Source organism: Desmodus rotundus, chromosome 4 (genome assembly GCF_022682495.2).
Source record: "Desmodus rotundus isolate HL8 chromosome 4, HLdesRot8A.1, whole genome shotgun sequence".
Taxonomy (NCBI): domain Eukaryota; kingdom Metazoa; phylum Chordata; class Mammalia; order Chiroptera; family Phyllostomidae; genus Desmodus; species Desmodus rotundus.
Genome location: NC_071390.1, coordinates 178359311 through 178387130, shown reverse-complemented (window position 1 = coordinate 178387130; position 27820 = coordinate 178359311). Strand labels below are relative to the sequence as shown.

At 59.6% G+C, this 27820-nt stretch overlaps 2 protein-coding genes across 3 annotated transcripts in view; both read left to right on the top strand.

The window, feature by feature from the left end:
• The window catches only part of JAKMIP1 (janus kinase and microtubule interacting protein 1), an 85600-nt gene that overhangs the window by 56233 nt on the left and 1547 nt on the right, over positions 1-27820 (top strand). Inside the window, exons 9-21 of one of the 2 annotated variants that reach the window (XM_045182880.3) lie at positions 4331-4459; positions 5406-5534; positions 6759-6842; positions 7857-7919; positions 8971-9069; positions 11567-11668; positions 12335-12388; positions 12881-12946; positions 18341-18409; positions 19702-19779; positions 22655-22858; positions 23873-23938; positions 26716-26760. In XM_045182880.3, coding sequence (XP_045038815.2) covers positions 4331-4459; positions 5406-5534; positions 6759-6842; positions 7857-7919; positions 8971-9069; positions 11567-11668; positions 12335-12388; positions 12881-12946; positions 18341-18409; positions 19702-19779; positions 22655-22858; positions 23873-23938; positions 26716-26760 — 1188 coding nt within the window. Of the gene's footprint in view, positions 1-4330; positions 4460-5405; positions 5535-6758; positions 6843-7856; positions 7920-8970; positions 9070-11566; positions 11669-12334; positions 12389-12880; positions 12947-18340; positions 18410-19701; positions 19780-22654; positions 22859-23872; positions 23939-26684; positions 26761-27820 lie in introns of both variants that reach the window. The other variant, XM_024573728.4, reaches the window with a different exon arrangement.
• Positions 464-4419, top strand: LOC139440861 (uncharacterized). The gene is made up of 2 exons (XM_071221315.1): positions 464-668; positions 4331-4419. Exons 1-2 carry the CDS (start codon positions 563-565, stop codon positions 4360-4362), a joined length of 138 nt encoding a protein of 45 aa, XP_071077416.1. The 5' UTR covers positions 464-562; the 3' UTR covers positions 4363-4419.

Below are 27820 nucleotides of genomic sequence, written 5' to 3'. Positions count from 1 at the left end.
CCCAGGTGGGAGACCGACTCTGTTCCAGGGGCAGTGTCCCGGTGGGATGGCTCAGGGACCAAGTGGAAGAGGCTGGGGCACATGGGGTGGTCGGGGACAGTGGACACATTTCCCAGGTGCGCGAGGCAGGCGGCGCCTCCTGGGTTTGGGCTGGTCCTGGAGGAGCTCACTCTGGGTCACCGTTGCTAGGGTGGTGACTGGTCCCCTGTGGAATGGCCTTGGCGACAGGGGCCCCAGGGAGCCTGGCATGCAGGAGGAGAGCCCTCAGGGAATAAACCAGCACACAAGCCGCCCCGTGTGACTCACACCCGGATCGGGCCCTGGAAACGGGCCCCTCAGCCCCTGATCTGCCCCAGAGCTGTTGTCCCTGTCACGGAAGGGACACCTGCTGCGAGCCCCAGCCTCAGCACTCCTCGGCAGGCCGAGGCAAAGGAGAGGAGGGTGTTTGGGAGTGGATGTGCTTTGGGAGCGGACGGGCGCTCTTTCCCGGGCGCAGAGAGGCCTGCGTGTTGGTGCCGGTGACGTGGCTTCTGGCCGGGAGACACCTGTGGGGCCCCGCGCCATGGAGTACTTGCTCTTTGTGCTGTACTTCTCCTTCTTCCTCTGCCTGTGCACGCTGGTCTGCCTGTACTTCTCCGGCTGCCAGGAGCTCACCTACAGGCACGAAGGTAAGCGGCCGGCTCAGGGGGCCTCCCGTCCCTGGGCCTGGCGGCTCGCTCTGCAGACGGTCCTGGGAGATGCCCCTGCGAGGAGGCTGAGGGTCGGTTATTTTGGGGTCCCCTCTTTTCCTCTGAGTCCTGTTTGATCTGCTAAGAACGAGAACCTCTGCATATTCAAAGTGTCATTGATTGGAGCCCTTTACATACTTTCCAGTCACTTTTTCCCAAACTGTGTTTAAAAATTTTGGATTATTTTGTAAAAAGAGCCAGCAAGGCAAGACTTTGGTGGCAAAGGACGTGGCAGCCCAGTCAGACAGAGGATGTGTTCGGGAGGAGACAGACGGAGCCTCAGGCCCTAAAGCGTGTTTCTTAGGCGACGCCCCGGAGCTGGGGGGTGGAGACTGGCCTCTTCTAAAGCTGGGCAGGATGAGCAGTTGGGGGGGGCACAGCGTGTTCTGGGCGACGCTGGTCTCCGTCCTTGCAGGAGGGTGGGGGCAGTTCATACAGATTCTGAAAGTGCGGCGTGAGGCAGCGGTTGCGACGCCTTCAAAGGCAGCACGGGGTTTTCACCTGGAGCAGTAGAATGCCCTTTTCTCTCTTGTTTTTTAGATTAAAAGGCACGCCGTAATGTGGCACGTTTTGTTCCCGTGTAATACAGTCCCTAATAAAAAGCTGGCCCTTGAGGAAACGAGCTGACCCAGTCCACCTGGTGTACGAGGTGTGGGGGGCGGGGTCACAGTCAGCTCACTGCTGCTGTGGACATTGCGTGCGCTGCGAATTTGTGGGCTCCTTCCCTTGGTGGCCGCAGGATTCTAATCTGAAAGCCTGTCTGGGTTTGGCCTCTGCCTCAGAGCCGCTTCCTCCCCCCTCCCCGCAGATGCCACCACAGGGCCCCGGTCTCTGGGACGGTGCTGTGCTTTAAGGGGCCCTTCTGGGGTCTGGGGACAGGCAGCTCTGACTTAAAGGTGCGTCGGCAGCTAAGGCCCCACATGAGGGCTCCACAATCGGGCATCAACCAGTGTCCGTGGGTTTCAGCAGTCAGATCCGCCTGGGTGGTGGCCCGCGGGGTCACTGGCCCCCAGGACGGCCCAGGTCGTTGACAGGGTTATCACAGTGGGATTGTCACAGCGCGGGGTCCTTTCCTGGTCCTTCGGAGAGTGTGCAGCTCGATGGTCCCAGGGGCTCTACCACCGCTCCGGCAGGGCCCTTCCTGCATCACCACAGGAGGCCGGCCGTCCAGGCCAGCAAATGCTGGCTGTAGCATGGACCTGCCTCCACAGGCCTGCAGGCAGCAGGGCTCACAGGAAGGGAGAGGTGGCCAGAGAAACGTGGAGGGTGTGTCCCTGCTGCGGTGCCACGGCCACTGCTCTCTAGGGAACCTTCCCAGCGGGGCGGGTGGCTCGTCTGGAGGGGCGCTGGGCGTGTGGTTGTCTCCAGCCTCCACTCGGAGCAAAGAACGAGTTTGAAATAGATGGAGCCTTTTCAGTCCTCGTACTCTTACCCGTGAGGCCCGCCAGGCGCACAGCCGGGCGGCTGCGCTGCTGGTGCTGGAGGGGACCGAAGGCAAGGGCACCGCGCGCACCTGAAACGGTCTGTGGGGACACGAGCCAGTGTGGCGTCGAGGCCACTGCAGAGATACTCGTGGACCCGTATCTAACAGCCCGTGTTTCCTGAGTGTGCCAGGCCCTGGGCCGCCGTGCGAGCAAAAGAGCTCGCATCCAGCCCTCGGGGAGCAAACTCCCTGTCCCCGTGGGGCTTTTATATCCCAGGGGAGACAGGTAATAAACATACAAGCAAAATAGGTCTCATGTCAGGCGGTGAGGAGCACCAGGGAGAAAAGATAGGTTAGACAGGCTGGTTGGGGCCGGGCTCCGAAGGACGTGGTGTGGCCTTCGTGCAGACTCAGGGGAGTGCAGGAGAGCGCCTACATGGGGCGAAGGCCTGTGGGAGGCTCAGGAGCATGCTGGACAGTGTGGCTGGAACACCGTGGTTCCGGAACGGGGCGGGGTCGGGGGGAGGACAGGGTAGGAGCAGGCAGGTAGGTGGTTTTTGTAACATCAGTGACAAAGGAAGTGGCTAGACTGAGATGCAGGGGCCGGAGCAGGGAGTGGGTGGCTTCTGGGCTGAGGCGGAGCCAACAGGATTTCTCTAGAGAGGCGTGAGGGTGTGCAGTGCCGAGGGGCACCTAGGCTTTGGGCCTGAGCAACTCTAGGGACGGAACTCCGTGACGAGCGAACGCTAGATTGTGGGGGTGGCAGGTGGCGGGGGTGTGTCACTGCCCACGAGGCCCGTGGAGCTCCTGGGGAGTCCGGAGTTCAGGAGGCGGTACCTGCCCCGCGTGCATTAAAAACAACAACACGGCAGGAGGTGGAGGCAGCAGCAGGAAGATGCGCCAAGCGCAGGGAGGGGTATGTGAGTGGCGTGTGGTGGTGGGCCACCTCCAGTGAGGCCTCTTCAGGCTCTAACTGTACCGGTGACACAGGTAACTGTACGGGCACCTCCTCTCTCTCTCTTCCTCTCCCTCGCTGACGTCTGAATTATCATCCCTTAATCACCCTGTGAGCTGTGTGTGGGTCCAGACACACTCTTCTTACGTTTTGGAGCACGAGGTGCAGACGCGCAGCGAGAGGCGCGCTCCACCTGTGGGGTGTGCCCGCCCCGGCCCCAGTGCTGGTGGAGGGCGGGGAGGAGCCCCTGGACAAACCCGTGGGAGCCTGGGGCTCGGCTCTGGGTTTAGTTACGGTTCTTCCTTCATGGTTGTGAGAAGCATCCATTGATTGTAAAAACAAAAGAAATTCTTCCCAGGGATTGTTTTGGGGGAAGAGCCCCCGTTCCTAGAAGAAGAGGACCCGGAGATTGCAGGGGGACGTCTGCAGCCCCCAGGGGACGGAAGCTCCCTGTGGCCGGGACCAGGCCTGGTCCTGACCGTGCTGTCTCCCCCAGGCCCCCCTCAACCCAGTGTCTGACCCATAGGAGGTGCTCCCCCACGGGTTTGCCGGGTGAACGCATACACACGGGGTGAACGAGTGGGGTGGGAGAAGGGCTGGGTGGGGTGACCCGGGGGTCGTGATGCCGTGGCATTAAAGTCGCCCGTGACTCTGAGCGATGGGGGCGGGAGGACCCATAACACTCTTCCTTCTGATTCTGCAAATGTCTAAGTGCCCTGCAACAAGGTGTGGAAGGAAAACTGCCTCTCAGCACAGGTTGGTGGGGACCTGGGCCGTGCTTGCCCCGCCGGTCAGAGCCCCGGGGTCCTGCTGTGGGCCCTGCGTCTTTCACTTTTTCCTGTGTGGCGGCTAGAACTCGACACCCCCCAGCCCACTCCCCACCCCCTAGCACAAACGCGCCGAGTGTCAGCACACGGCACAGCACACGCGTGACCTCGCTTTGGCTCACAGATGAGATGAACGTTCTATGTCCCTTTGAGAGGAGCAAGTGACTTGCATAAGGTCACCAGCTCCCAAGCCCAGAACTGGGGTCTGGTCAGCGCCCACTTCGGCAGCCTATCCCCCACCCCCACCTCTGGCCACCTCCTTCCCCACCCCGCACACCAGGAACCCCACCCCGCAGCCCTGGGGGCCCTTGTGGCCCAGACGTGTGGCGCGCGCGGTAGCTTGGGGGCCTGGCAGTTCTGAGTGTGCGCCTGATGTCGCGCACGCTGCCTTTTACAGAAGCATGTTGTGGAGACATTTTTTGGATTTGACGAGGAGTCTGTGGACTCGGAAACACTGTCGGAAACGTCCTGCAACACAGACCGGACGGACAGGGCCCCCGCCACGCCCGAGGAGGACCTGGACGACGTAAGCAACGCTCGGCCCTGCGATGCCGGTCCGGGCGCTTCCAGCCCCTGCTGCCCCCTGAGCGCTGGGAGCCCAGAGGACCGGCGATGCCACAGCCCCTAGTGCTGGGGGGAGGGGGTGAACGGCTGGGACCAGGCGGCGCGGGGGGTGGTTTCCCTCCCCCAGCCCCGACTTCTCCGTCACAGAGGAGACGGGAGGCCACCACGGGGAGACTCAGCCTTTGCTAGTGAAATTGCTGCATGGTGCCTGTCCCTCCTCCCCCCACACGTGCACACACACACGCACACATGCACATCCACACAGATGCTCTGCATACAGGCACGCACGTGCACGCACTCACAGAGGCACACGCGCCCTCTAGTGGAGGCTGCGCCGTTGCCACTCCCGCTGTAGAGCCAACTCTCGCGTGGGAGAGGAGCTAACACTGTGAGAGGTGTGAGCAGGAGAGCACAGCCTCCGGCAGCACCCCCGCTGAGGCCCCACCTCACACTCCCCTGAGAGACCCGGCTCGTTCACCAGGGGTGACGAGTGGCCTCCTTCTCGCCCCTCACCAACCAAGTGCAGCTGCAATTCTTTAGGAAAATGCGACCACGCCAGACACACGCTTTTTGATTTGCTTTTTTCACTGACAGTATGTGACAGGCGTCTTTCACACCGAAACCCTGTTCCTCATCGTCCTCGCTCGAGCATATGGGACTGTCACGTGGGCGGCAGGCAGGGTGGCTTGGGTGCCCTCGCCCTGTCTCCCGGGCACATGGCTCAGGAGATTCCCAGGGGCTGGTGAGCAGCTGGGAGGGGACTGCCTGTGCTCCCGGCTGCCCTTCACTCTGGGGCCCCGGTGACCCGTGCCTGTGACCGGGCAGGAACTCGTCGTCATCGGCAGCAGTTGTGTGTCTAGGCCCTGGCATGGGAGCCACATCCAGTCACCCGCTTCCTTGTTTCCCAGCCGACCAGCCGAGAGGAGGCTGAGCTGAGGTTCTGCCAGCTGACCAGGGAGTACCAGGCCCTGCAGCGAGCCTACGCCCTCCTGCAGGAGCAGGTCGGGGGCACGCTGGACGCTGAGCGGGAGGCCCGGGTGAGTGCCCGGCCACGGGCTGCTGCTGGAATTCTGCCTTGTTGCCCTGTGGGGGGTGGTGGGGGTGGTTTCTGAGAGGTGATGGGGACCCCTAACAAGTTCCTCGTCATGGCAACGCCACAGCGTCTGGCAGGCCTCAGGGGAGCTGCCTTGGCATCCTCAGGGGGCCAACAGGAGCTGCAGGAGGAAGTGAGTCCATCCAACACAGGTCACACATGCCATGCACTCTCAAGAAGCGTCCGATTTTAACACTCAGTAGGGAATCCTTGCAGACTTCAGACTCAGAGGGACTCCTGGCCCACAAGGTCTGGGCCACGCCTGCCCTCGTGCTAGGCTGAGCTCGGCCTTCCAGAAACTTCCACTTACGGGTTCTTACCCCGCCTTGGGAAGTCACACAGACCAGGTGCTGCTCGCCTTCCCACCTGAGAGCGAGGGACTGCAGAGAGCACGCCCTGGAGCCAGTGCGGCACCCCAGGGCGCCCCCGTTTCAGTCCACAGCAGCCATGGGGGGTGGTGAGGGCGGTTGTAGGGAAGGGCACTGCTGAGCCACAGAACTGAGCCACAAAGAGGCATTTAGCCTGTAATCCGTGGGCCGGAGGAGGCGCGTGGCTGGGCTCGGTGGGAGCCGAACTGTGTGGTTTTTGTTAGAGAGTGTATCCAGTTGCCAACGTGTAAAAGTCAAGAGAAGCTCAGAACTTCCGGCAACTCTAGGCTTCTGCTGGGTGGCAGTTCCCCTGAGATGGGACGTGTGTCTCCAGTGTGTCCCCATCCCCACCACTGCCTGTGACCCCATGCTCAGCTTTCAGGCCCCTCCGTGGGTGATCAGGGGCCCACGAAATGCACTGGCAAGTGTGACAGTGCTTGGCAGTGTCGGTGACTGCTCGGCGAGCAAGCCCTGAACTTGGCCCGGAAGCCGGTTGAGACCCTGACGTGTCCGGCGTCCGGCTCGCTCCGCCCCTGGAAGGAACTGGCTCTTCTCCGGGCTTCAGTGTCCTTGTCTATAAAACCCAGGGGTTGGAACCAACAGCTTCTCGAGGCCTTTCAGTTCGTAAAACTTTGGCATCTGTAGGTGGTAGGACCTGCATGCACCCAGGTAGGCCAAGTTTGAACACGCGCTCCTCCCAAAGGGCCCGTCTCCAAGGTCTGGGCTGCAGTGCGATCCAGGCCGCATCTCAGCCAGGCAGCCGAGGTGACCTGCCTACTTTCTGGTCTTTTCCATTCCAGACTCGGGAGCAGCTGCAAGCCGACCTGCTAAGGTATCAGGCCAAAATCGAAGATTTGGAGAAGTTGCTGGTTGAGAAAGGACAGGTGAGCAGTGGGCTCTGTGATTCTTGGCACTTCTGTCCCCTTGGTGGTGTCCCTGGGCCTCGGTGCCGGGGGACACTCTGTGGACTGGACCGTGTGTTCCTGACACATCAGAGGGCAAAGCACTAGCGGAGCCCAGGCGAGAACGTCCCAGCTAGCAAGCCTGTGTGTGGACCTTTAAAAAACTCAAAACAAGCCAGGAAATCCTAACTGGGCTCACCCTTTGTTCGCACAAAAATAGGACACAATTCCAGAAGCAAGGTGGTGCTCACAATCTTTTTTGACTTGACTCTGAGGAAGGTCACAGCTGACGATGAAGATGTAACTGAGAGGGGCCGGCACCGTCCGCTAGCTGGCAGTCATGTAGGGCCTCGCCTGGGGACTCTGCATGTGACTGTCCCATGGAGATCCAGGCAGTGCCCTTCTCAGGCCAGAGTCACCTCCCTGTACACCTGCTCTGCATTTGGTTCGGCCTGTGGCAGCAGGACATGGCAGAGAGGCAGAGCCGGGCTCAGACCTGTCCCCTGGGGTGGGGAGCATCCTCTTAGGCTGACAGAAGTCCAGTGGCCCCGGACCAGAGAGACGGGAAGGAGGAAGGGTCTTCATCTGTTTGTCCACCCACCCTCCGGTCTTTCTCGAGCACTGGGGGTGTGCTGGGCGCAGTGTGAGGCGCTGGGGGTACCGCACTCACAGCATGGGCTCAGGGAACTGATCTGATTGGGATTTGACCAGGCAAAGGAGCGTGGTTAGTGTGGCACTGGCCGAGGGACGGGGACGAGCAAAAGTGTCACTGTCGGGATGTGGCCCATGGCGTGGGAAAGCCCTCAGGATGCGGCCACCGGCCCACAGGCTGCCGGGAGACCGGTCTGCCAGCCGACTCCATCCTATGGGCCATTTCTCTGTCACTGATGCAGAACCAGGTCCCCGGGCCTTATTAAGTGGCCCTTCCTCTGACACTTTGTTGTTTAACGCCGATTTGCTTCCCTGCGTGTGAACATGCTGAGTGCTTCTCCTTAGGATTCCAAATGGGTCGAAGAGAAGCAGCTGCTCCTGAGAACCAACCAAGAGCTGCTGGAGAAGGTACGTGGCCCCCAGAGTCTCCCTGCCCCTCCCCTGGCGGCACCCTTGGGCCAGCTCTGAGAGGGACGCATCTTCCCCGTGGAGATCAGAGCCCGGTTCCTGGGGGCTCCCGGCCTCTGGTCCTGGTGCTGTCCTCAGGGAGGGGACCACAGGGCGCTGCCGATGTGGTAAGGGCTGCTTGTCCTTGAGAGGCTTCTGAGCCCTTCCCACTCCCATGGGCGGGGCCTATGGCACTGAATGATGGGTGGCCCTCAGGCCATCCTAGTCCCGTTCTTGGAGGGGGGCCGTGGGGCTGGCAGAGCTGAGCCTGTCCTTCCCTCTTCAGTCATGGAACTTTCCAGAACTCTCTCAAGGAGTTAGCTTGTGGAATCAATCTAATGCTTTGGGACAGGCCCTTAGCTTAAGTTTTTTCTTACTTGTCTTCAGTGGTTTTTCCCCCATAAATTTACTGAGTTGTGCAGCCCTCTCCACAGTGCAGTTTGAGAACGTTTTCCACCCTCCGTCCACAAAGAGCCCTCAGGCCCACTTGTTCCAATCCCGTCTCCCACCGCCCGCCCCGGGGCAGCCACTGTTGCTGGCCTGCCCCTGCCGAGTTGCCTTCTCTTCGCACGCTGGAGGAGTGAGTCCTGGGGTAGGCCTGGCTTTTAAACGTCCCAGATGCCAGGGCTGGACAGGCCTGGCCTGGCTTGCCAGGGGCGGGGGGCTGTGGTCCAGCCCCAGCTGTGTGTCTGTCCCCTAACCCTGTGCTACTTGACAGCGGTTGGGACATTGGGACAGGACTGAACACTGCCATGGGATTGGCCCTGTGCATGGGGAGAGGTGTTCTCTCCTTGGTCCTGCCAGCTGAATTCCGGGGGCCCCGGAAGCTCTCACTCGGGACGACCCGGCCGCAGCCTCTGCGCGCCGCGCCCACCCCGCTCCTCAGCTGGAAGGCCCTCCCTGGGGACGGGCCCTTTCCTCTGCTGGCCCATGACCGGGGACAGGCCCCTCGTGGCCCCGGTGAGGGACAGCGGTTCCCCCGCCCGTTAAATCACAGATGTGTCTGCTCTAGATTTACAGGCTGGAAATGGAAGAGAACCAGCTGAAGAACGAAATGCAAGACGCGAAGGACCAGAACGAGCTGCTAGAGTTCCGAGTGCTAGAGCTCGAAGTAAGAGACTCTCTCTGTTGTAAGCTCCCAAACGGGACAGACTTTCTCTTTGAGCCCAAACTGAAACTCGTGTAAAGCTCCCGATGTTTCCACGCATGTGTCCGGGGGACGTGTGATAGCTGTTTCCTTCTTTCTTCCTTTTTCCTTTTTAAATCTGTATGTTCAGAATAATTTCACTGCCTTAAATGTTCTGGAGAGAATGCTCACCGAAGTCTTTGGACATGTACCAGAGCTAATATATTTATTGCCTACGGCTTGTTTTGCACTTAATAAAATAATTTGTTTTTGCAATATTTTGCCTTTTTTATTTGTGTTTCATTTCCATAACTACTTCTTTCCCGCACGCCTAGCCACCCGGGATGCGCTGCAAGCCCGGAGCGAAGCGCTGCTGTCGTTAATGACAGACGCCTTTTAACGTGACCTCGCAGGCCGTGGGCCTCCCCTTTTGACGTGGCAGGTTCTGACCTGGTTCGCAACCGCCTCTCTAATGCGCTCACTGCTAGTTTGACCCATTTTCTATTTGCCGAGGGAAACGCAGGTAAGTAAACCTGGCAAAAGGAGGCATTGGCGCAGGCAGTTAGGAAAACTCGTCACTCTGCTTCAGCTCTTTCCCCCCCGTGAGTCCAGGCCGGGGCGTTGCCGTATCGGACTCCAGCATTGCTGCCTGTATCGCAAACTGCACCTCAGAAGTGCTCCTTGGCCTGGAGGGCGATTGAGTGATGTTCCCGGGTAGAAGCCGTGTTAGCCCTTCAGGTCCTCCTCTCCTCTCGGAGGTGGACTGCGTGTGACGGTGTGGATGGCTTTCCTGCTTCCCCCTGGACGTCTTCCCTGGGTGTGTTACTGTGTTGCCTCGCGGCCATGTTGCTGTTTCATAATCCTCACTTTTTGTTGTTCGTTCCCACTGAAACACATTGGCATTTTGAACCTCACGTGAGGCTGTGACCGGTCTCTCTCAGCACCTGCGGTGACAGACTCCTCGGTCCCTTCGCATGTGGGGGACCCTCGCACAGCGTTTCTGCTTCCATTTCCTCTTCCTGGCTTCCGTTCAAATTCCATTGGCGCTAGAACTTCCTTTCCCTTGTGTACTTTGTCGTGCTGGCGTGCACCGTGGCCGAGTGTCTCAGGACCGAGTGTCCCTTATGGTGCTCCACGCCCTTCGCTGGCGGGAGGGCGCCGCGTCCACTCCTGTGGCCGAAATCGGCAGTCACGTGCGGCCGAGGCGGTTGTTGGCACATCCGCTGCTGTTAGAAAAGCTTTCGCGGGACTTTGTTGCTCTTCTTTCTGGTGAGAATTCCATAAGCATGGCTCGGCTTACTAGAAGTTTCTTTTAAGTGGCTCCACTGTCCTTCAGAGCCATTAGAAACCCATGTTCTGACTTCGTACTAAACGCGGCCTTCTCTTGCGGCCTGTTCTGTGGAGATAACATTTCGGTCCACCCAGGGCCCCCCCGAGGACCGAGCCACTGCGAGTTTTCTTCTTGGCTGGTTAGGGAAGTAAGGTTTTCTCTCTCAACTGTTTCAAGCCCAGCTGAGCCAGGTTGGGGCTTCGTGGACATAGAATTGAGTCAATGGCTTCCTCTCTCCTTTAGCTCATCTAAGATCTGGGACACTGCGCTCCCTAGTGACTAAGGAGGCCATCGGTTCTGTCTGTGGCTAGGTTCTGCAGGCAGGCCCGAAACAGGCTCGTCTGGCCTCCTGAAATTCTGAGAGCAGAACGGCAGCCGGATCCCCCCTGTGCTGGCGGGCCGGGCCGCAGCTCGAGGTGGCAGGGCAGTGCGTGTGGCCGCCCCTGAGAGCGGCCTGCTGCTGGCTGTTGTTTTATTCCTGCTAGTAATTGGGTTCCCCGCCCCTACTGTCCTTTCTGAAAACACGTCACCTCGTGATGACTAATAAGCACCTCTCCTGGGAGAACGCTTGCTCTTCCTTCCTTAGTGACTGAGGAAGGAAAATGTCCTGTCCATCTAGGGATGGAATGGTCACTGGTGTTCGTGTGGTCCCCCAAAATGAAAAATTAAAGCAGTGTGAACGAAGTCAGCAGGTGACATTTAACACTACGCAAAGCCAGGGTCCTGGCCCCGCTGCTGGCCTCCACCTCTGTCTCCAAAAGGAAAGGGTCACACCTGCCTTGTGGGGCGGCGTGCGCATTACCTCAGGTGACGACGTGCCCAGGGCACAGGGCACCTGGACCACACCTGGCTGGCGGCCTCTGGCACTTACTATTACCGAGCATTTCCTGGTGGTGCGTGACCCCCGGGCTTCCTCCTCGCCCCTGGCCCTCCGTTAACCATTTCTCCCCAGCCGTGCAGGTGAGAGGTAAGCAGGTGTCCCCAGGAGGTCCGCCGGGCACAGACAAGAATATCATAGTCTGAATGTGAGCGTTTCTGTCCCATCTTTGCCAGCTTGGAATCAGTCGGTTCTGCTGAGTAACGTGGGGGAACAAATGGCAGGTGGTGAACAATTCCATCAAGTTCTGTTTTTAAATGAAATCTTTTCCCCAGGAGAGAGAGCGGAGGTCGCCAGCCTTTAACCTCCAAATCACCACCTTCCCCGAGAGCAACAGCAGCGCCCTCCAGCTGTTCTGTCACCAGGAAGGAGTGAAGGTAGCGTGCGGGGTGGGGTGGCTTTGCTGCTGCCGGCTGTGCGGGGGTGTGTCCTCGCGCCAGGGATGGAGTTCAGTTTAAAGGGACACCCCCGGCCCCCCACCACATTGCGGAAGTTCTTTATTTTAGCGAATCACCAACCGTTCCTCTATTTGTGCCCACGGTAAAAGAACAGAGGCTTGGGGTGTGGCCTGGAGGGCTGACCCAGGCTCGCCCACTTGCCCACTGCGCCCGTAACCTCTCTGAGCCCTGGTGTCTTCATCAAGGAGGCCCGATGGCAGCGCCCACACCGTGAAGTGAGGGGTCACTTAACCTAGAGAAGCGCGCAGTGTGGTGCCTGCCACCTGGGGGTGCTGTGGTGGTTCTGACAGCCGAGTGTTCACCCTGTGCCCGGGGCCCCGTGGTCCTCCTGACCCACGGGACTCCATGGCCTTTTGAGAAAGCAGGGATGTAGACTCAGCCCCGAAGCAGCCGTTACCAGCCTCTTCTCCCCTACCCCACCCCGCCCCACCCCCAAAGGCGCTGGTAGATGAGCCTGGGCCACTGTCGGCAGTGAGGGACACGGAGGGCGCGGTGCGTCGGGGAGGCGCGAGGCGGTGACTCTAGAGCGAGGCGTGGAGGTCCTTCGTGGCTCACTCACCCGTGAACGTTGGAAATCTCTTCCAGGATGTGAATATTTCTGAACTTATGAAGAAGTTAGATATCCTTGGCGATAACGGGGTAACTATGAGCGGCCGGGTCCCAGTTTTGTGTCCCTGTTTTGATTTGGGTGTGCTCCGTGTGGCTTTCGGTTTTTTTCTTTGTTTTTCTTTCTTTCTTTCTAATTTAAGAGAGCTCCTAAGTGCGATGGAAGGCTTTTGGAGGGCCATGTGCCTGTGGGGGTGGCTGGGTCCGCCTTCGTCCGAAGTGGGGTTCTTGAGGGAGGTCCCCCTCGTAGTCCATGAGTGAGGCCTTGAAGAGAACACCCAGAAAGAAAGTGAAACCCTTCGAGATTTCCAAAATGACAAAGTGATGTTCTCACCTTCCTGAAGGGTGGGCGTGATGCCTCTCGGTGACACGTTCCCAAGCGGAGGGCTGGCCCTCAGATCGGACAGGACGACCCCGCTTTCAAGTCTGGCCCCTGAGACAGTGGGGGCTGACCCCGGGGACGGCCTAGCGCCGACCGTCCGCGGGGTCCGTTCTCAGACACCCTTGCCCGTTTCTGTGTTGTAGAATTTGAGGAATGAAGAGCAGGTTGCCATAATCCAAGCCGGAACCGTGCTAGCCCTGTGTGAGAAGGTAGAGAGCCGTGGCGTCGCGTCTGTCGCCCCGTCCGAGCCGCGCAGCGCCGGGCGGGACTGCACACCGGTGTCTCGCTTCGCGTGGTGGCATGCGCGTCTGTCCCGCGTCTGCGTCTGCATGCGCACCTGCACGCCGTTCTGTTTTCTGACCGCAAGTCATCCACGCCCATGGTTGAAAACTTAGAGACTGCAGGAGATAACCCCCGGCCCGGGAAACCGCCCCCAAACTTTTGGTGTACCTCCTTCCACACGTCCCCGTGCCTGTTTTCTAAACGTCCTTGAACTCCTCGTACTTGACTTCCAGCGTTTCCCCTGCTTCACAAGCACCCCCGCCCCGCCCCACTGTGCGGCCACGCCCTGAGTCACCCCATCCTCTTTCCGCTCTAAGACACTTTTTTCCTATTTATGTCACGCAGCGGTGAACAGTGCTTCCCCTAAGTTTCCATCTACAATTCAAACCACTCCCACAGGGTAGATTCTGGAAGTGGCTCGCTGGGCTGCTGGGCAAGGCAGTCTGTAAGCACTTCGCATCTGTCAGCCCGGTGTCCGGGCTGGTGCCCCGCGAGTGGGACCGCGATGCTGGTTTCCGGCTCCACACGGCGTGAAATCCCCGTGGGGAGCGCCGCCGAGGGGCCCGGCGGAGGCTCCGCGATATCAACGTTCTCATTTTCGTTCCTCCGCTTGCCGGTGCTGTTGAGTGCTGGTTGAGTATCACCCATTTTCTTCCTCCCCGTGCGTGGTGATTCCATGTCTTTGGACAGTTTCCCACTGGGTGTGTTTGTTGCTCATCGATTCACTCAATACGTATTTGTCGTAATTACGGGTTTTCTTTCTGACTTCTCTGCGTGCTTTACACACTAAAGATAATAAGCTTACGCCATCTTTGCTGAAAACGCAGCCCTGGATTGTTCACCTTTCACATGGGTTTAGGGTATTTTAGGTGCACACAGCGTTTTATGTCCCCCCACCGGTATTCCCCTTTCAAAGCCTGGGTTCAACTGGAAAACGTCGGTTTTATAGCGATGACGTGTTTCCCCGTCTTCACTGGGGCTCCTCTGGAGTCTTTGGGTGGGGGTGTTTCAAACAGAAAGGCCGCTAGCAGACTCCAGCAGAGCCTTGCCCGAGGCCACGCAGGTGGTAAATGGGGACTTCCGAGTGACTGTGTCCTCAGGTGAACATGGGGTGGGGGATGCCTCACCTGGCTGGTGGAGGTGCACGCAGTGCAGGTGGCCACGCAGCATCAGCGCAGGGTGTGTGCCTGCAGCGGACACCCCTCTCACCAGCAGACCCACGTGCCGCTGTCGGCGCCCCCCGCCACAGGGCCCCGGGCGGTGTGAGGTGAAGTGCTGAGCAGACACTTAGGACACGGTTTATTGGGCATTTGCTCGACCACTCACTGACACTCTGAGCCCTCTGCACGCCCAGAGGGTGTGGCCGTGTCAAACCCCTGGTCCCTCCCCGTGCTCAGCAGCCCTCCCTCTGGGGTGGATCTCAGCCCAGCCCTAGCCAGCGCTGCAGGGGTTGCTCTGGATGTCCCTGAGCCTCAGCTGCCAGCCGTGAGCCTTGCAGGGTCAGTCGGGGGGAGGGCAGAGCCTATTGGAGCACGGATTGTGTTGCTAGGAGCACCTGGTGAAGCCAAAGCTTAGGGGCTGGAGGTGCTGGAGCAATGCTTGTGGGTGGGGAGCAAAGAGCGGAACTGCGGGGGACAAGGGGTGGCTGGTTCTGGGTGGGGCTGGGGCAGTGGGTGTGTGTGGAGGGGTCTTCCTCTCTCCAACCCCCAGAGTCTCCTGGAACACGGCCCCTTGGGAAGTTCACAGCCTCGCTGAGGGTTCTCCCACCAGGGTCCCTCCTGATGGGCTCCTTCCGCACCCCAGCCAATGGTGGGTGTTCCAGACCCACAGCCTTGCCCCCAGGCTTAAATCCTCAGCGCTCCCCCACCCCTAGCAACCAGTGAGATTAGCCACACATCCCCCCGGTTCGCTGAGGAAGTGGGGCTCCTGTTGTCTTTGTGCCTGCGCCCCCACCCCCTTTCTCTAGACCCTCCCAGCTGCTGCCCGTCTTGCCCCGACCGTGCATCCTGCCGAGTGGCTCAGCCGGGCACCACGCTCCGTGCCCACCCCCTCACCTGCCAGCTCCTCCCGAAACCGCACAAGGGTGGGTGGGAGCAGCGGGTGGTGCCTGGGGCCCTGCGGACGGGGGCCCGACTCCCCATCTGGGATTGTTTTGGGGGGACTGGACTTACATCTGTGTCTTCTTGCCCCGTGTCTGTGAGTAAAGATCAAACGTCTGGGAGGCGCCATCCGTTGCCCCCTTAGAGAGATTGTCGTGCTGAGAGTGGGCCCCAAAGGGAGAGTAGGTCCCTGGTACCGCTGACAGTGGTGGCAGACAGCTGGGGTGACGCCCTGTCCAGGTGGCTTGGGACCGAGGGTTTTCCTGAGACGTGGGAACTTAGTGCTGAAATAGGGACCGTCCCCTGCAAACAGGGATGCACTGGTCACCCTGCAGCTGATGAGCATTGAAGAATAGCCCCCGGAGGGATCAGTGGCCCTGCCTGCACGACTCCTCGGTCAGCACCCCCACAGTTTAAAAAGTGTCACTCAAACTAGGACCTGAGCAAGCAGGTCCACCTCGGTTTTCTAGTCAGAGGCGCAAGGCTGCCGTGTGGAAGGGGCACGGGCACCACTCCAGCTATTCGATGTCCCACGATCTTCCTGGACGCTCTCGTTGACCCCACCCCCTCAGAGTGCGTGTGTGGGCAGAGAGGCCTGAACACAGGACACGGGAGGGCTTACAGGTGATGGTGAGTCACTCCTCTTTCTCCTCAAGTTCAAAGACAATCAGAAAGATGAAAGGTTTTTTTTTTTTCTTTTAAAGATTTTATTTATTTATTTTTAGAGAGAGGGGAAGGGAGAGAGAGAAAGAGAGGGAGAGAAACATCATTGTGTGGTTGCCTCTCACGCACCCCCTACTGGGGTACCTGGCCTGAAACCCAGGCATGTGCCCTGACTGGGAATCGAACTGGCAACCCTTTGCTTTGCAGTCTGGCGCTCAATCCACTGAGCCACAGCAGCCAGGGAAGATGAAAGGTTTTAAAAATCCATATTCTCCCTGATAATGGGATCAGAGAACGAGGCTCAGGCGTGAGGCATGGTCAAACTCTCTAACAGGTGGCCTGGAGTAGGTCTTGGGACCCTTCTCTGCAGGAGAAGTTGGGTTCAGAGGAGGGAGCCCCACCCCTCAGCTCTGGGGATCAGACCCTGCACCGGTGGGCTTGTGAGAGCTAGTGGGGGCAGGGCACCCCTGCCAGGCCTGTGGGGCTGGCCCACCTTTGCTCTAAGGTTTTGGGAAGGTGGGGGTCCCTGTCCCCCCATCCCTGCTGGGGGAGACGCAGAATGTGAGCATTCCGGTTCCAGCCCTGGGAATAAGGCCCAAGAGACGTGGGAGCCTTCTTGATAAGAAAGTCACGACCTCGCCTGCCCAAGGTGCTCACGCCCGAATTTGTCCTCACTCCCTCTCCCACGTGCCGGAAAGGGCTGGTCGGGGTTTTTCGTGGACGCATCATACGCACAGCAAACCTGCTCTTAAACAACAGGGGGAACCTGACATTCCGTTTTATAAAACCCATTCTGAGAGTAGCTTGTCACAGTAACTTAAAACTGGGTTTTCCCATTTAATTTTATTTACTTCCTGGCTGCTTACATTGTGATACTAAGAATGAAATATTTTTCCCCCAAAAAAACATGCTACCCTGTTTCAGAGACGCCACACACCCTCTCAGCCAAGTCTGACACGGCGCTGCGGGCGCCTGCTTCCGCTGCTGGCCCTGGGGCTGCCCTGGGGACCGGGTGTGCTGGGACGTATGTGGGGAGCCTCTGGGACTGTAGCTTTATCAAGTCTCTCTCCTTTGTGGGGCCAGCACATAACCCCCCGGGCCTCCACACCCTCACATCCGCCCGCGTCCAGGAATGTCGGGCAGCCACCTCTTCCTGGGGAAGGAAATTGAGCAGAACGCACCCATGTGGCCCCTGATCTCAGAGGGCTAGTGTGGGAGGGAGACAGTGCAAGGCAAGTTCTTGTGACAGGCATTCACACCGTGACATGGGCCCTGGGAGGAGGCAGCAGCAGGCTCCAGAAGGCCTGGGGCTGAGAGCAGGGCTGGGAGGGGTGGGGTGGTCCAGGTGGAGAGAGCCAGCACGTGTAAAGGCCCAGGTGAAGGGCGGCTTGGCTTGTGTGTGGGCTGGAGGTTGTCAGGAGGGACGGGGAGATGGGACAGGGAGGTCCAGGAGTAGACACTTGTTTCTGAGAGAACCTACAGGCTGGGGGGCTGGCAGAGAAAGATCTCGAGTGAGCCTGTGGCTGGCTGAGAGCGGGCCTGAGCTGGGAGGGGGCAACAGGGTGGGAGCGTGGTGGGAGGCTTTGTGAGAGGAGATGGTGGCAACTTTTGGGAAGAGAGTGGGTATGGCTGGCCCCAGAGTCGGGGTTTGGGTGAAGGGGGTACTGGGGAGGCCTGTGGTGAGGCAGGCTGGGCTGGGGAGACATTTCAGAGGGGCAGAGAGAGCAGTGGGGGGCAGGTGAATGGGGATGGTTAAGGGTGGGGTTCCCAGGAAACCAAGAGCTCCGGGAGGAGGAGGAGGAACAGCTGGCAGCTGAGGGGGGCTGGGCATCAGGAAAGGCAGCAGGGGGCAGGGAGGCTTACTGGCTTTAGCAACAAGGGCAACCACACACTTTCCGGCCTGAGGTCCAGCCAGGGCCCCTGCACAGCCCCCGCAGGCCTAGGCACCCGGCCATCTCTCAGGTGGACTGCTTCCTATCTCTCAGGTGGGCTCCTCACAAGGACTCGCCTGCACACCTGCCTCCTGTCACCCCTTGGCAGGTGCACCGTGGTACTCAGTATGTGGGGGGCCCTCAGGCCCTTGCAGCCAGCACCCCTGCCCAGCTGGACCTCTGCTCTGCCTGCATCCCAGGGTGCACCCGGCTGCTCAGACACACCCTGGGGTCTGCAGAGGGGGAGTGCCGAGGGCTAGGTTCAGAACCCCTGTTCCCCGCCTGTGTGATCTGGGACGAGTGACTAAGTCCGCATCGTCCTTCTCTGCTAAATGGGGCAGTGCCACTGCTCGCCGGGGTGGCTGTGTGGGGGCCGGGTGGGGCCCCAGGCAGGAAGCCACCAGCACAGCACTGGGCAGAGGAGCCACGGTGACCCCTGCTGCCCAGCTGCTGGGTCCCCGATGCCCACACGAGGAGCCTTCCATGCTTGGGTCCGCTGTGTGCCAGCCAGGCTCCCACAGCAGCCAGGGGCCCATCTAGGAGGCGGTCCCCTGTACGCCCAGCCTCAGGAGGAGCCCCAGCGGGCGCTGGGTCTCATGGCTGCTCCTGTGTCCTTGCTCTTTTCCAGTGGCTGAAGCAAATAGAGGTGACCGAGGCAGCCCTGACCCAGAAGATGCTGGACCTGGAGAAGGAGAAGGTAAAAGACCCCGCCCCCGGGACAGAGGAGGCTGAAGGAGCCTGGGGACTAGCCCCCCGGGAAGGCTGGCCCGTGCTTTCACGTTCTTTATTTGCAAGTGTCTCCATTGCCTTGGCGTTGCTCTGGGTAACTAATTATCAGCTTCATTATTCGCTTACTGTGGATTTGGGGAGTCTCTGCTATCCTTGCCTGGTTTAGGGGTTCCGTACCAAGTAAGCAGGGCCCCTACTGCAATCCCATGCGGCCGTGTGCTCGTGAGTGACAGCCACATGCCAGGTGACATCAGGAGAGGCACGTTGGTCATACGGAGGCACTCGGCTCCAGTCTGCACTGTCTCTTACAGGCTGTGCGAGCCCAGGAGACGCACACTGGACCTGAGCTTCCTCACCCGCAAGTGGGGGTCCAGCCTCCCCCGCACTGGGCTGCTGGGTGGAGGGACCGCAGGGGGTGTCTGTGGGCGGGCGCACAGGGCAGGGCGCCAGCTCACCCAGGTGGGGATGCCAGGGGAGAGTTGCTGAGCCCGCAAAGGCCAGTTTGAATTTTCTTAGTGGGCGTGAGAGGCCGGGATGGGGTGGAAGGAACAGCACAGGCCTGGAGCAGCTCACCATGTGGAACAAGCCCTGGGCTGGAATGCCGGGCCTGGGCGTTTAGTCCTACCTGTCACCAGGCCCTGGGCATCCGGGGCAAGGCCCTGGTCCTCTCGGACCTGGTTTCTGCCTCTAGGAAATCAAGCGGCTGCAGTATGTGAGCTCCAACCCCGAATCCCCGATACTCACACTGGAAAGAGATTTGCAACCTGGAGAGACAGTGCTTGGGGACTGGGAGTGTGACTTGGAGGGTGGGGCGGGGCCTAGGGCAGTGTTTCTAGTCAGCACGTGGGTGACGGGATGATTTCACTGGCGGGTGGGGGTGGGGGGAAGAAGAGCTGCACCCGGGAACTGATGCGATGGTCTTCAGGAGCCACCAGGTGGCGGCAAGAGGAACAGAGAAGGATTCCTGAGATCTGGGTTTGGGAACCAGGTTGGGAGGGACCCTCCCTCCAGGCAGAGCCCACGAGAGAGAGGAAGCCGAGAGCGGGGACAGGCTCAATCCGGGTTCTGGGGCCTGTGAGGCTCAGCGAGGGGCTTCCACAGGGAGCCAGCCAGGCAGACTGCCCACTCCTTCTCACCCGAGGCTCGGGTCCCCAACTGGAGGAGACTGTCACTGTGGCCAAGGGGAGCAGGTGGCTCTGAAGAGCCACGCTGGGCCAGTTCTCACGCCACTCTTGACCTCGGACGCCTCCCCTTTTCCAGGCCCTGTTCAGCCAGCAGAAGGGCTACCTGGAGGAGGAGCTGGACTACCGGAAGCAGGCCCTGGACCAGGCCTACCTGGTAGGACCCGTGTGGGCGGGCGCTTGGCCTTTGTGGGCGCCATAGCAGAGTCAGCCTTGTCCTTCGGGGCTGAGACTGCATTTAGGGTCCTCACCCTCGTCGTGTGGGAGCCATGATCACCCTCGTCGTGTGGGAGCCATGAAAATGCCACCTTCCCGTGGTGACGGGAAGGACTGCGCAGATAAATTACTGATGTTTCCAAATCACTCGTGATTTTCAAAAATAGCTAGCCTGATGGTTTCTTTAGACATGCTTATTCATTCTAGTAATCGTTTCAGATGAATGGAAAAAACCTGTCTTTCTTAGGTTTGTTTATACTTAAATGTTTATTCCTGTTTAAAACCTCAAAGCAAGTCTCCCTACCAATAGGCAGGAGCGACAGGCACAGAAGGACGGAGCCGAAGCAATGGCTGGGGCCAGCTGGCCATCAGAACAGAAAGTATTTGTAAGGTCTTCTGCAACATTGTGTTTTTGCCACGAGATTGGTTCTGGTGACTGCCATAAATGATCAAGTGCAGGTTCATGGGTCATATGGCTTTGAGGACACTCGCATTCCAGAGGGAAACTCTTTCCCGGGGTGGGGCGGGGGTGGGGTGACGAGGTGATGGGCCTGCCCAGGAAGTCCCCACAGTGGCTGGGATTCGGAGTTCAGTGCCGCCCCTTGTAGGAAGAAGCAGGGCGATCTAGGAAGCCTGGAGCCAGTCTCTGCCCAGGTCCCTCGTAGTTAAAAGCATTTGCGACATGGGTTTATGCCTAAGATACGCGGCTGATAACTGGAAACATTCACACCCCCATTTCTGGGAGCACCTCCGGGGAGACAGAGAGTGGTCGCCAGGGCTTAGCCCAGATGGGAACTCCGGGGCCTGAGGCTGGACACCTCGTGTGACCCTTGGCCCTCGTGTCCCAGCTCTGAGGCTTGAGGGGCCCCAGGAGATCCGGAGGTCAGAACGGACTGACCCTCCCCAGGATGTGGCCTCTTCCCTCGCGGTCTTCCCTCTGGGCGGACCACGTTAGAGTGGTGTTTACGGGCGATTTAAAGATGGAAACACGCTCAGCCTCCTCTCGCCTTCTCGCATGCTTGTGGTTTCTTCTGGATTTTGTGCAGTCTGACCCTTTTGCAAGTGCCCCCGCCTCCTCCAGCCCACTTCCCACGTCCTCTCTGCCGTGCAGCCCTGCCTTCGCCTAGAATTTCCCCAGAAGTCTGAGAACTGGGATTTCAAAAGACATTACAGGAACTTCAGGCCCCAAAAGTGGGGTGGGGAATGCAACTCGCTGAGTTCGGAAAACTCTGAAGGACGGCTGGGTCCTCGATATGCTAGAGTGTGGGCTGAGCTGAAGGCGAGCGTTGGCAAGCGGTCTGCCGAGGCCACTGGGTCCTGGGGCCCTCTTCCCAAGGGACGTCTTCTAAGACAGCTGTTTCCCAGTACGTTGGAAACCTTGGTGTGCACCCCCGTAGGCTAAGCACCCCGTGCAGAAGGGCCCCAGGGGCCTCAGAGGCCCGGTCCTGCCGGGGAGGCCCCTCTGCATGCCCGTCCTGCTACATTCGCACCCCAGATGGGCCAGGGCCTGAGGCGGGCTGGCGCGCCCACACAGCCCACGCAGCGCTGGATTGAGGTCACCTGCAGGGCGGTACATGTTCCAAGGGGGTGGCAGTACCGTGAGCCTGGCAGGAGAGCACCCAGCTGGGGCACACCTGCGTTCCTTGGTCACCGAGCCGAGTGAGACGGGGCAGGCGCACAGTGGAGCTTCTGGACTGGGTGCTGGGGTTCTGGCTGACAGCTGGTGACACGGGGGTCCCCGAGCGGCTGGGACACTGAATGGGAGGGGCTGGCCCAGCAGGCACAGGCAGACTCCCGCTCTGCGTGCGGCCGACATGGGGCCCCTCTGCACGCCAGGGAATGGACTCCCACTGGCTAACTTCCCCGGGGCGACTGCTGGGGTAGAGAGAGGATGGTAAAGCTGGTGGGTGGAACTCAGCCCCAGCCAGGTGGGCCCGGAGCCTGGAGCTCCTGCAGGGAGTTAGCTCAGCCTGCTGACGCCCGAGGTGGCTGCAGGAGCGGGTGGCTACACGGTGGCAGAGGGTCGCCTGCACTGACTGCCCCCCTGCTCCCTCAAACCCCCTCTGGTCTCTTCTGGTCAGTTTCCATCCGAACTGATGGCCACTCTGTGCTGTCTTAGGACAGGGCTGTCCCTCAGGAAGGGATGTGGGCGGGGTTAGGGAGGCGGAGAAGAAGGTTCACTGTGTCGTCACTAGACTTTCCGAAAGGCGCCTGTGTTTGTGTCTTGCTGTGAGGTTGAACAGAAATGGCCCCTGGCCCCTCTGATAATTAAACTCTGATGATTAAACTCTGATGATTAAACCTCGGGACCCTCCAGCTGGCCGTTAATCTCTGACACCCTGCTAACAAAGGGCGTCTGTCCCCCTTTTGAGGGGGCACAGGGGGCAGTTGGAACATGGCTGCTATTTGCTTTGGGGGTAAAACAGTGACCTAAGTAGCCAGCTGAAAACCAACAGTGAGTGAGTTGAGACGGATCCCTCCTTGGTCCCCTTCACGAAGGGGCACATGTCCCCAAGCTTGGGGAGGAAGTTGGAAGCCAGGGGTCAAATAAGGACCAGCTGAATCACACAGTTTGGGGGTGGGTTAGATTTGTTTGTTCTATTGCCCTTGGATCCAGGAAGCCATGTGCTCAGGGACGTTTGCCCTGGGGTGCCCTCCTCCGGCGCTGTGACTGCCGGCTGCTGTGCTTGGGGCCCGCATTCTGTCCCGCTCCGCCCGGCTCAGACTCCCTGAGCTGCGGGGTCCTGGCCGGGGCACTGGCTGCTCCTGTCACCCCTTTGTGACTGTCCCCCATCTGTGTGATTTGGGCCGCTCAGAAAATCCAGGAGCTGGAGGCCACGCTGTACAGCGCGCTGCAGCAGGAGCCGGGCCGGAGGGCCGACGAGGCGCTGAGCGCCGGCCAGCGGGAGGCCCTGCAGGCTGCCGTGGAGAAGGTGCGCCGGCAGATCCTGAGGCAGAGCCGGGAGTTCGACAGCCAGGTGCTGCGGGAGCGCATGGAGCTGCTGCAGCAGGCCCAGCAGGTGCGGGCGGCCCCCTGGCGGCCACTCCCCTCCTCTCCACTGCACTGGGCCCCTGGTGGCACACCTCGCCCTAGTGTCCAGTGTCCAGTGTCCTAGCGCCAGCTGGCCTGCGGAGACACCTGCTGGTACCACAGGCCACTGCAACACCTCCCGGGACCCTATCCCTCTCCCTGCCAACCCATTCCCCAAACGCATCACTTCCTAACACACAGTGCAGCTCTACCCCTCCCCGAACACCCTCCTTGGCTCCCATTGCCCAGAGGGTAAAGTCTGGGTTGCTTAGCTCGGCATCCTGAGCCCTCGGAGACCATGCTGACCTCCATAAACACATTGCCTACTTCTCTTGTTATGCCATTTTCGTTTATAATTTTATACTATCTTCGTGCCTAGCCCTTGGGCTCTTAAAGCTTGCATGCCAGTGTGGGGAGACAGGCCGGGCTGGCGCACTGTATAGGAGGGGCTCAGTGAAGCTCACACCAGCACTGTGAGTGGGAACAGCGATGCCGGTTCCCAGGTGAGGACAGCGAGGCTCCGAGAGGGTTAGGGTTAGGGTTAGTCTGATGTGGACGCTGCCGCCGTGCCTCCCCCACCACTCCCTCTGGCCCGCTCCCTTCCAGGGTCCGGCTGAATAAAAGCACAGGATTCGGTGCCGCTGCAAACCCACCACCCTGCCCAGGGAGCCTCCAGGTCTCTGCCCTGTCGTGATGTTTATGTTTTAAAGAGACCCTGTCTTAAGAGCACACACCGTAGAATTCTACTTCCATGCACTTCCGGAACAGGCAAAATCAGTCTTAGTGACTGAGGTCAGAACGGAGTTCCTTTGGGGGCCCTCGAGCTTGGTTCGGGGGTGGGGGGTGGGCGACGCAGGCCTGTGCTCGTTGACCAGCCAGTTGGGCTGCCCACTGGGCGTGTGTGCGCCCTGCGGCTCCTGCTCCACTCCTTGGCAGACCAGGAAGAACGCGGCATGGAACCCAGAAGGCTGCTTCTCCTGACCCGCAGCCCGCTGTGTTTCAGAGAGTCCGGGAGCTGGAGGACAAGCTGGAGATGCAGAGGCGGCACCTGAAGGAACTGGAGGAAAAGGTGGGTGGCTGGAGCCCAGCTCCCGCTGGGTGTGTGCCCGTGAGGCGTGGGCGTGGACACTTCTCCCCGACCTGCTCCTCCTGCCCGAGGTCAGGCATGTCCCCAGCACCCCTCGTCTGCTCCGCCCCACCCCTCCCCCGCCCCTAAATCGGCCTGTCCAAGAAACAAGTAGCTGCTTCGAGCCCTTCTCTAGGGAAGAAATGTGCAGTTTGGGACCAACTTTGTGCGGGGCATGTGGGTGTCTTTTTTTATTCCACAAAAGAGGATGAGGTGACCCTCTTTTTTGAGTAATAAACCAGCCACAGACATTGGTGCCCTCCTGGGGACTCGCTCACCTTCAATGACCTTGATCTGCCAAAGCCAGTTGCGTGTCCCTGGAAGTTCCCTCCCTCCCAGAAAGAAGCCAGGCTAGCCTGTCCCGTGTGACGCCTGGCCCTGTTTGTCTCTCCACAATGTTACCAATTTGTGGGTGAGGAAACTGAGCCTGAGGGAGGTTCCGGCACTCATCCATGATCCCACAGCTGGGAAGGGGCAGCCTGGTCTCCCACGCCATTGGTCTGGGCAGACGGGTGAGTCCTGCTCAGGACCAGACATGAGTGTCTTCTTGGTCCACACACCACCAACCCCGTGGCCATGGATTCCTTAGGACAGGGACCAGCTGGTAGGTCTCTTTGTCTAAGACAAAGAACGGGGCGTCTCCGAGTGCTGCAGCATGAGTAACACACGAGTAGAGAAGAAGCCCATTGTCACCCGCGTCACAGCGGTGAGCTGGTGGTGTGACGAGGTGAAGGGCCTGAGCCCCCTCTGCAGGGTCAGTGGGGGACAACGTGCCCCAGGAGGCGACCCCAGGCTGAATTCTGAAGGGTGCTGTGTGGTCAGCTCGGGAGGAAGGAGGGAAGGCACGTGTGGCCCCCAATGTCTGAGGTGGACTCGGGAGTAAGGAAGCTGACTTGGACTGAGCGCTGCCACCAGCAGAGGACCCGGTCCAGGGCTCTGCGGAAACGAGGCAGCAGCCTGCCCTGTCCTGGTGGGGCTCAAACATGTGCCCACAGGGCGGGGCGGCTCTCTGCTGCGGCCCCAGCTTTGGAAGCTGCCTCTTCTTGCCCTCAGGCAGGTTAGATCGCCTGCTGGCCGAGGCATGTTACCTGGAGCCTCGGGCCTCCAGGTCTGCACAGCCCGGGGCGTCCTTAGGAGGGCAGCAGAGGACCACAGCTGGAGGGGTCCTGGGGGTGGGGCCCCCTGTGGGAATTCCGGTTCACATCTGCCAGATGTCCTCGCCCCAAACCTTCCAGGTTTGAGGACCCAAGGGGATCTCCAGGGTAATTCAACTTGAGAATTTCTCGGGAAAACCTGGCTTTGCAGACAGATGGGCCCAGCCTCCTCTCCTGGCTTTGCCCCAGGTGGGCTCTGAGGCCCCAGGGGCTCACCCCTCAGCTCCCACCTGTGAAGGGTGGCTTCCCGCTTCCTCTCCTAGGGCGGTGCTGAGGGCCGAAGGGGTTCAGTGAGGTTACAGGAGACTGAGGCTGTGGACGTCCGAGCCCAAGGCCCAGACCTGGTGGGCACCGGCACGGATTCCCCCGTCGCCCAGCCGGCGTCACGCCTGTTTCTGCAAAATGGGCCACACAGCACAATGGGCTGCAGAAAAGACGAAAGCACAGCCCAGCTGTTCTCACTGATGAAATTTTAGGATCAGGAGGGATAAGCCCTGAGCAGGAAGAACGTCTGGGAAATGCACAAACCCTCTATGTGGCTCCTCTTGCTCTTTTCTCCAAGCAAATGTTTGTGGGCGGGCCTGTGCCCTCTTGTTGCAGAGAGGGGCCTCCGAGGCGGGCACCAGAGCACGCGGGCTCCTGGTTAGGCCTGTGGCATGCTCAGAGATGCGTGTGTGTCCCTGTCATTTCCCCATGGGCATGACTGGCCACCATTGTCAGGGATGAGCGAGGCCCTTTCCCTGCCACACCCCCCGGTGGCCTTGGCCAGTCCTTCCCCTCCTGGGCCTCAGTTTCCCCATGTAGAGGGTGAAGAGCCAGGTCATTCCTTAGGCTCCCCCCAGCTGTCACTGCCAGCGATCGCAAAACTTGTTTCAAAGTTGGCTGTCTGTTTGCATTTTAATTTTTTTCAATAAATATTATTGGGAAGCTATTACCTTCTTTTGGGGAAAAAACCCCCTGCAAGAATTATTTAGAAGCCACAGGTGATGACGAGGCGTGTGACCTGATGAGCAGTGATTCTTTTTGGACAAAGTGAGTCATGAATAAGTTACGAAAAAACCAAAACAGCCCGACTCTCAAACTGACCTGTATAATTTTTCCTTCCTTTAAGGCCATTTTTTTCCCTGACATTTTTTCTTTTTAAAGAAAAAGTTTAAAACAGCGATGCCCTTGGGAGAGGGAGCGCTGGCAGGCTGGAGTTGGGCAGGTGGGACTGGGGACCGGTGACGTGGACTGGAATCTGTCGTGCCCTTGGTTGGGGGCCACCCTGCCCCGTCCCAGCCCCGCCAAGCGCTGGTCCCTGGCATAAATGTCCCCTGTCCGAATCCGCAGATGTTTGGGGTTCGCCCACAGCCCCGTGGTGGCTTTCCCCGGTGACACCAGCCCCTGAACCCCGCTGCTTCCTGTCCCTCCTTCCTAATCCCAGTGTTGAAGTTCTTATAAATGCTGTCACTGAGTTCCAAACTACATAGCTTACATCTTTTCTTCCTTTTCTTTTCTTTTTTGCCTCATTTTCTTTTGGTCTTATTTTATAGTTTTTGTTCCTTTTTTTGTTTTTCTCACTAGCATTCATTCTGTGGCCTTGACGACTCCCGTGAGCCAGGAACTCGGGTTGGTATCCTTTCCTTTTCAGATAAAAATGACAACATTTTACAAAGGAGCGCGCATCCTGGTTCCTGGGGGCGAGGCGCGGGGAGGCTTGTTCTGTCTGGCTGGGGCATCCGGGGTCCCTGGCAGGTTCCGGACCTTGCTCGGGGTGGGGCGGGGGAGGACCCTGCAGAGAGCACATTTGAAGAAGAACCAACAGCGCCCCCTGTTGCCCCCCTGCTGTATTTCATCTTGAAAAGGGGATTTATGGTTTTCCCTGAGATTCTTTCCACGTTGGCTTTAGCTCCTGGCGTGTCCTACTGCCGTGGGGTCCACACCAGAGTGGGCTTCCAGCTGGGGTTGGGGTCTACAGGAGCAGGGGGCTGAGGGGCGTCTGTGGCCTGCACACCAACGCCCAGGAGATCTGTATAGAGTGCCCTAGCCCCTCTTGGCCCTCTGCCCCATCCTTAGTCTGGTCGTGACACCCTCTCCGGGCCCAGGGACCACAGGGGGTGCCCCCAGGCAGCTGGTCTGCTCTAGTCCCTGGGCCCGCATGTCTCACTCCCAGCTCACCTCTGCCATTAGTCCCGTCCCCATTCTCCCTGATCTGAGCTCCCACCTTGGGGTGGGGGTCGGCCAGGTCCTCAGCGTCTAGAGTCCCGCCCCCAATCCAGCCCAGAATGAGAACTGCATGAGCTCTGGAGATGCCTGAAATGTCTCAAGCTGCCTGGACCCCCCGGGCCGAGCTCTGATGCTATGTCCCTACCTGGTGTCCTCGTGGGAGCCCTGAGCTTGACCCCTGCCCTCAAGGGCTCTGCTTGGTAGCGTCTGGGGCCCGTGCCTAGGTCAGCGCTTGAACCTAGTGGGACATGGTCGATGTTCATTCAGTGTTTGTGCAGTGAGCCAAGGGACGATGCCAGGTGTCATCAGACTGGGGGTGGGGAGGGGTGGGGGCTGGAGGAGAGGCTCTCGGAGCCCTGGATGCAGGGGGTGCCCCTCAGGGGGCTTGGCTGGCAGGCCCAGCTCAGCAGTCGGGGCAAGGGAGGGCACGTGAGCCAGAGGCCCCTCCCACCATTCTAACCCT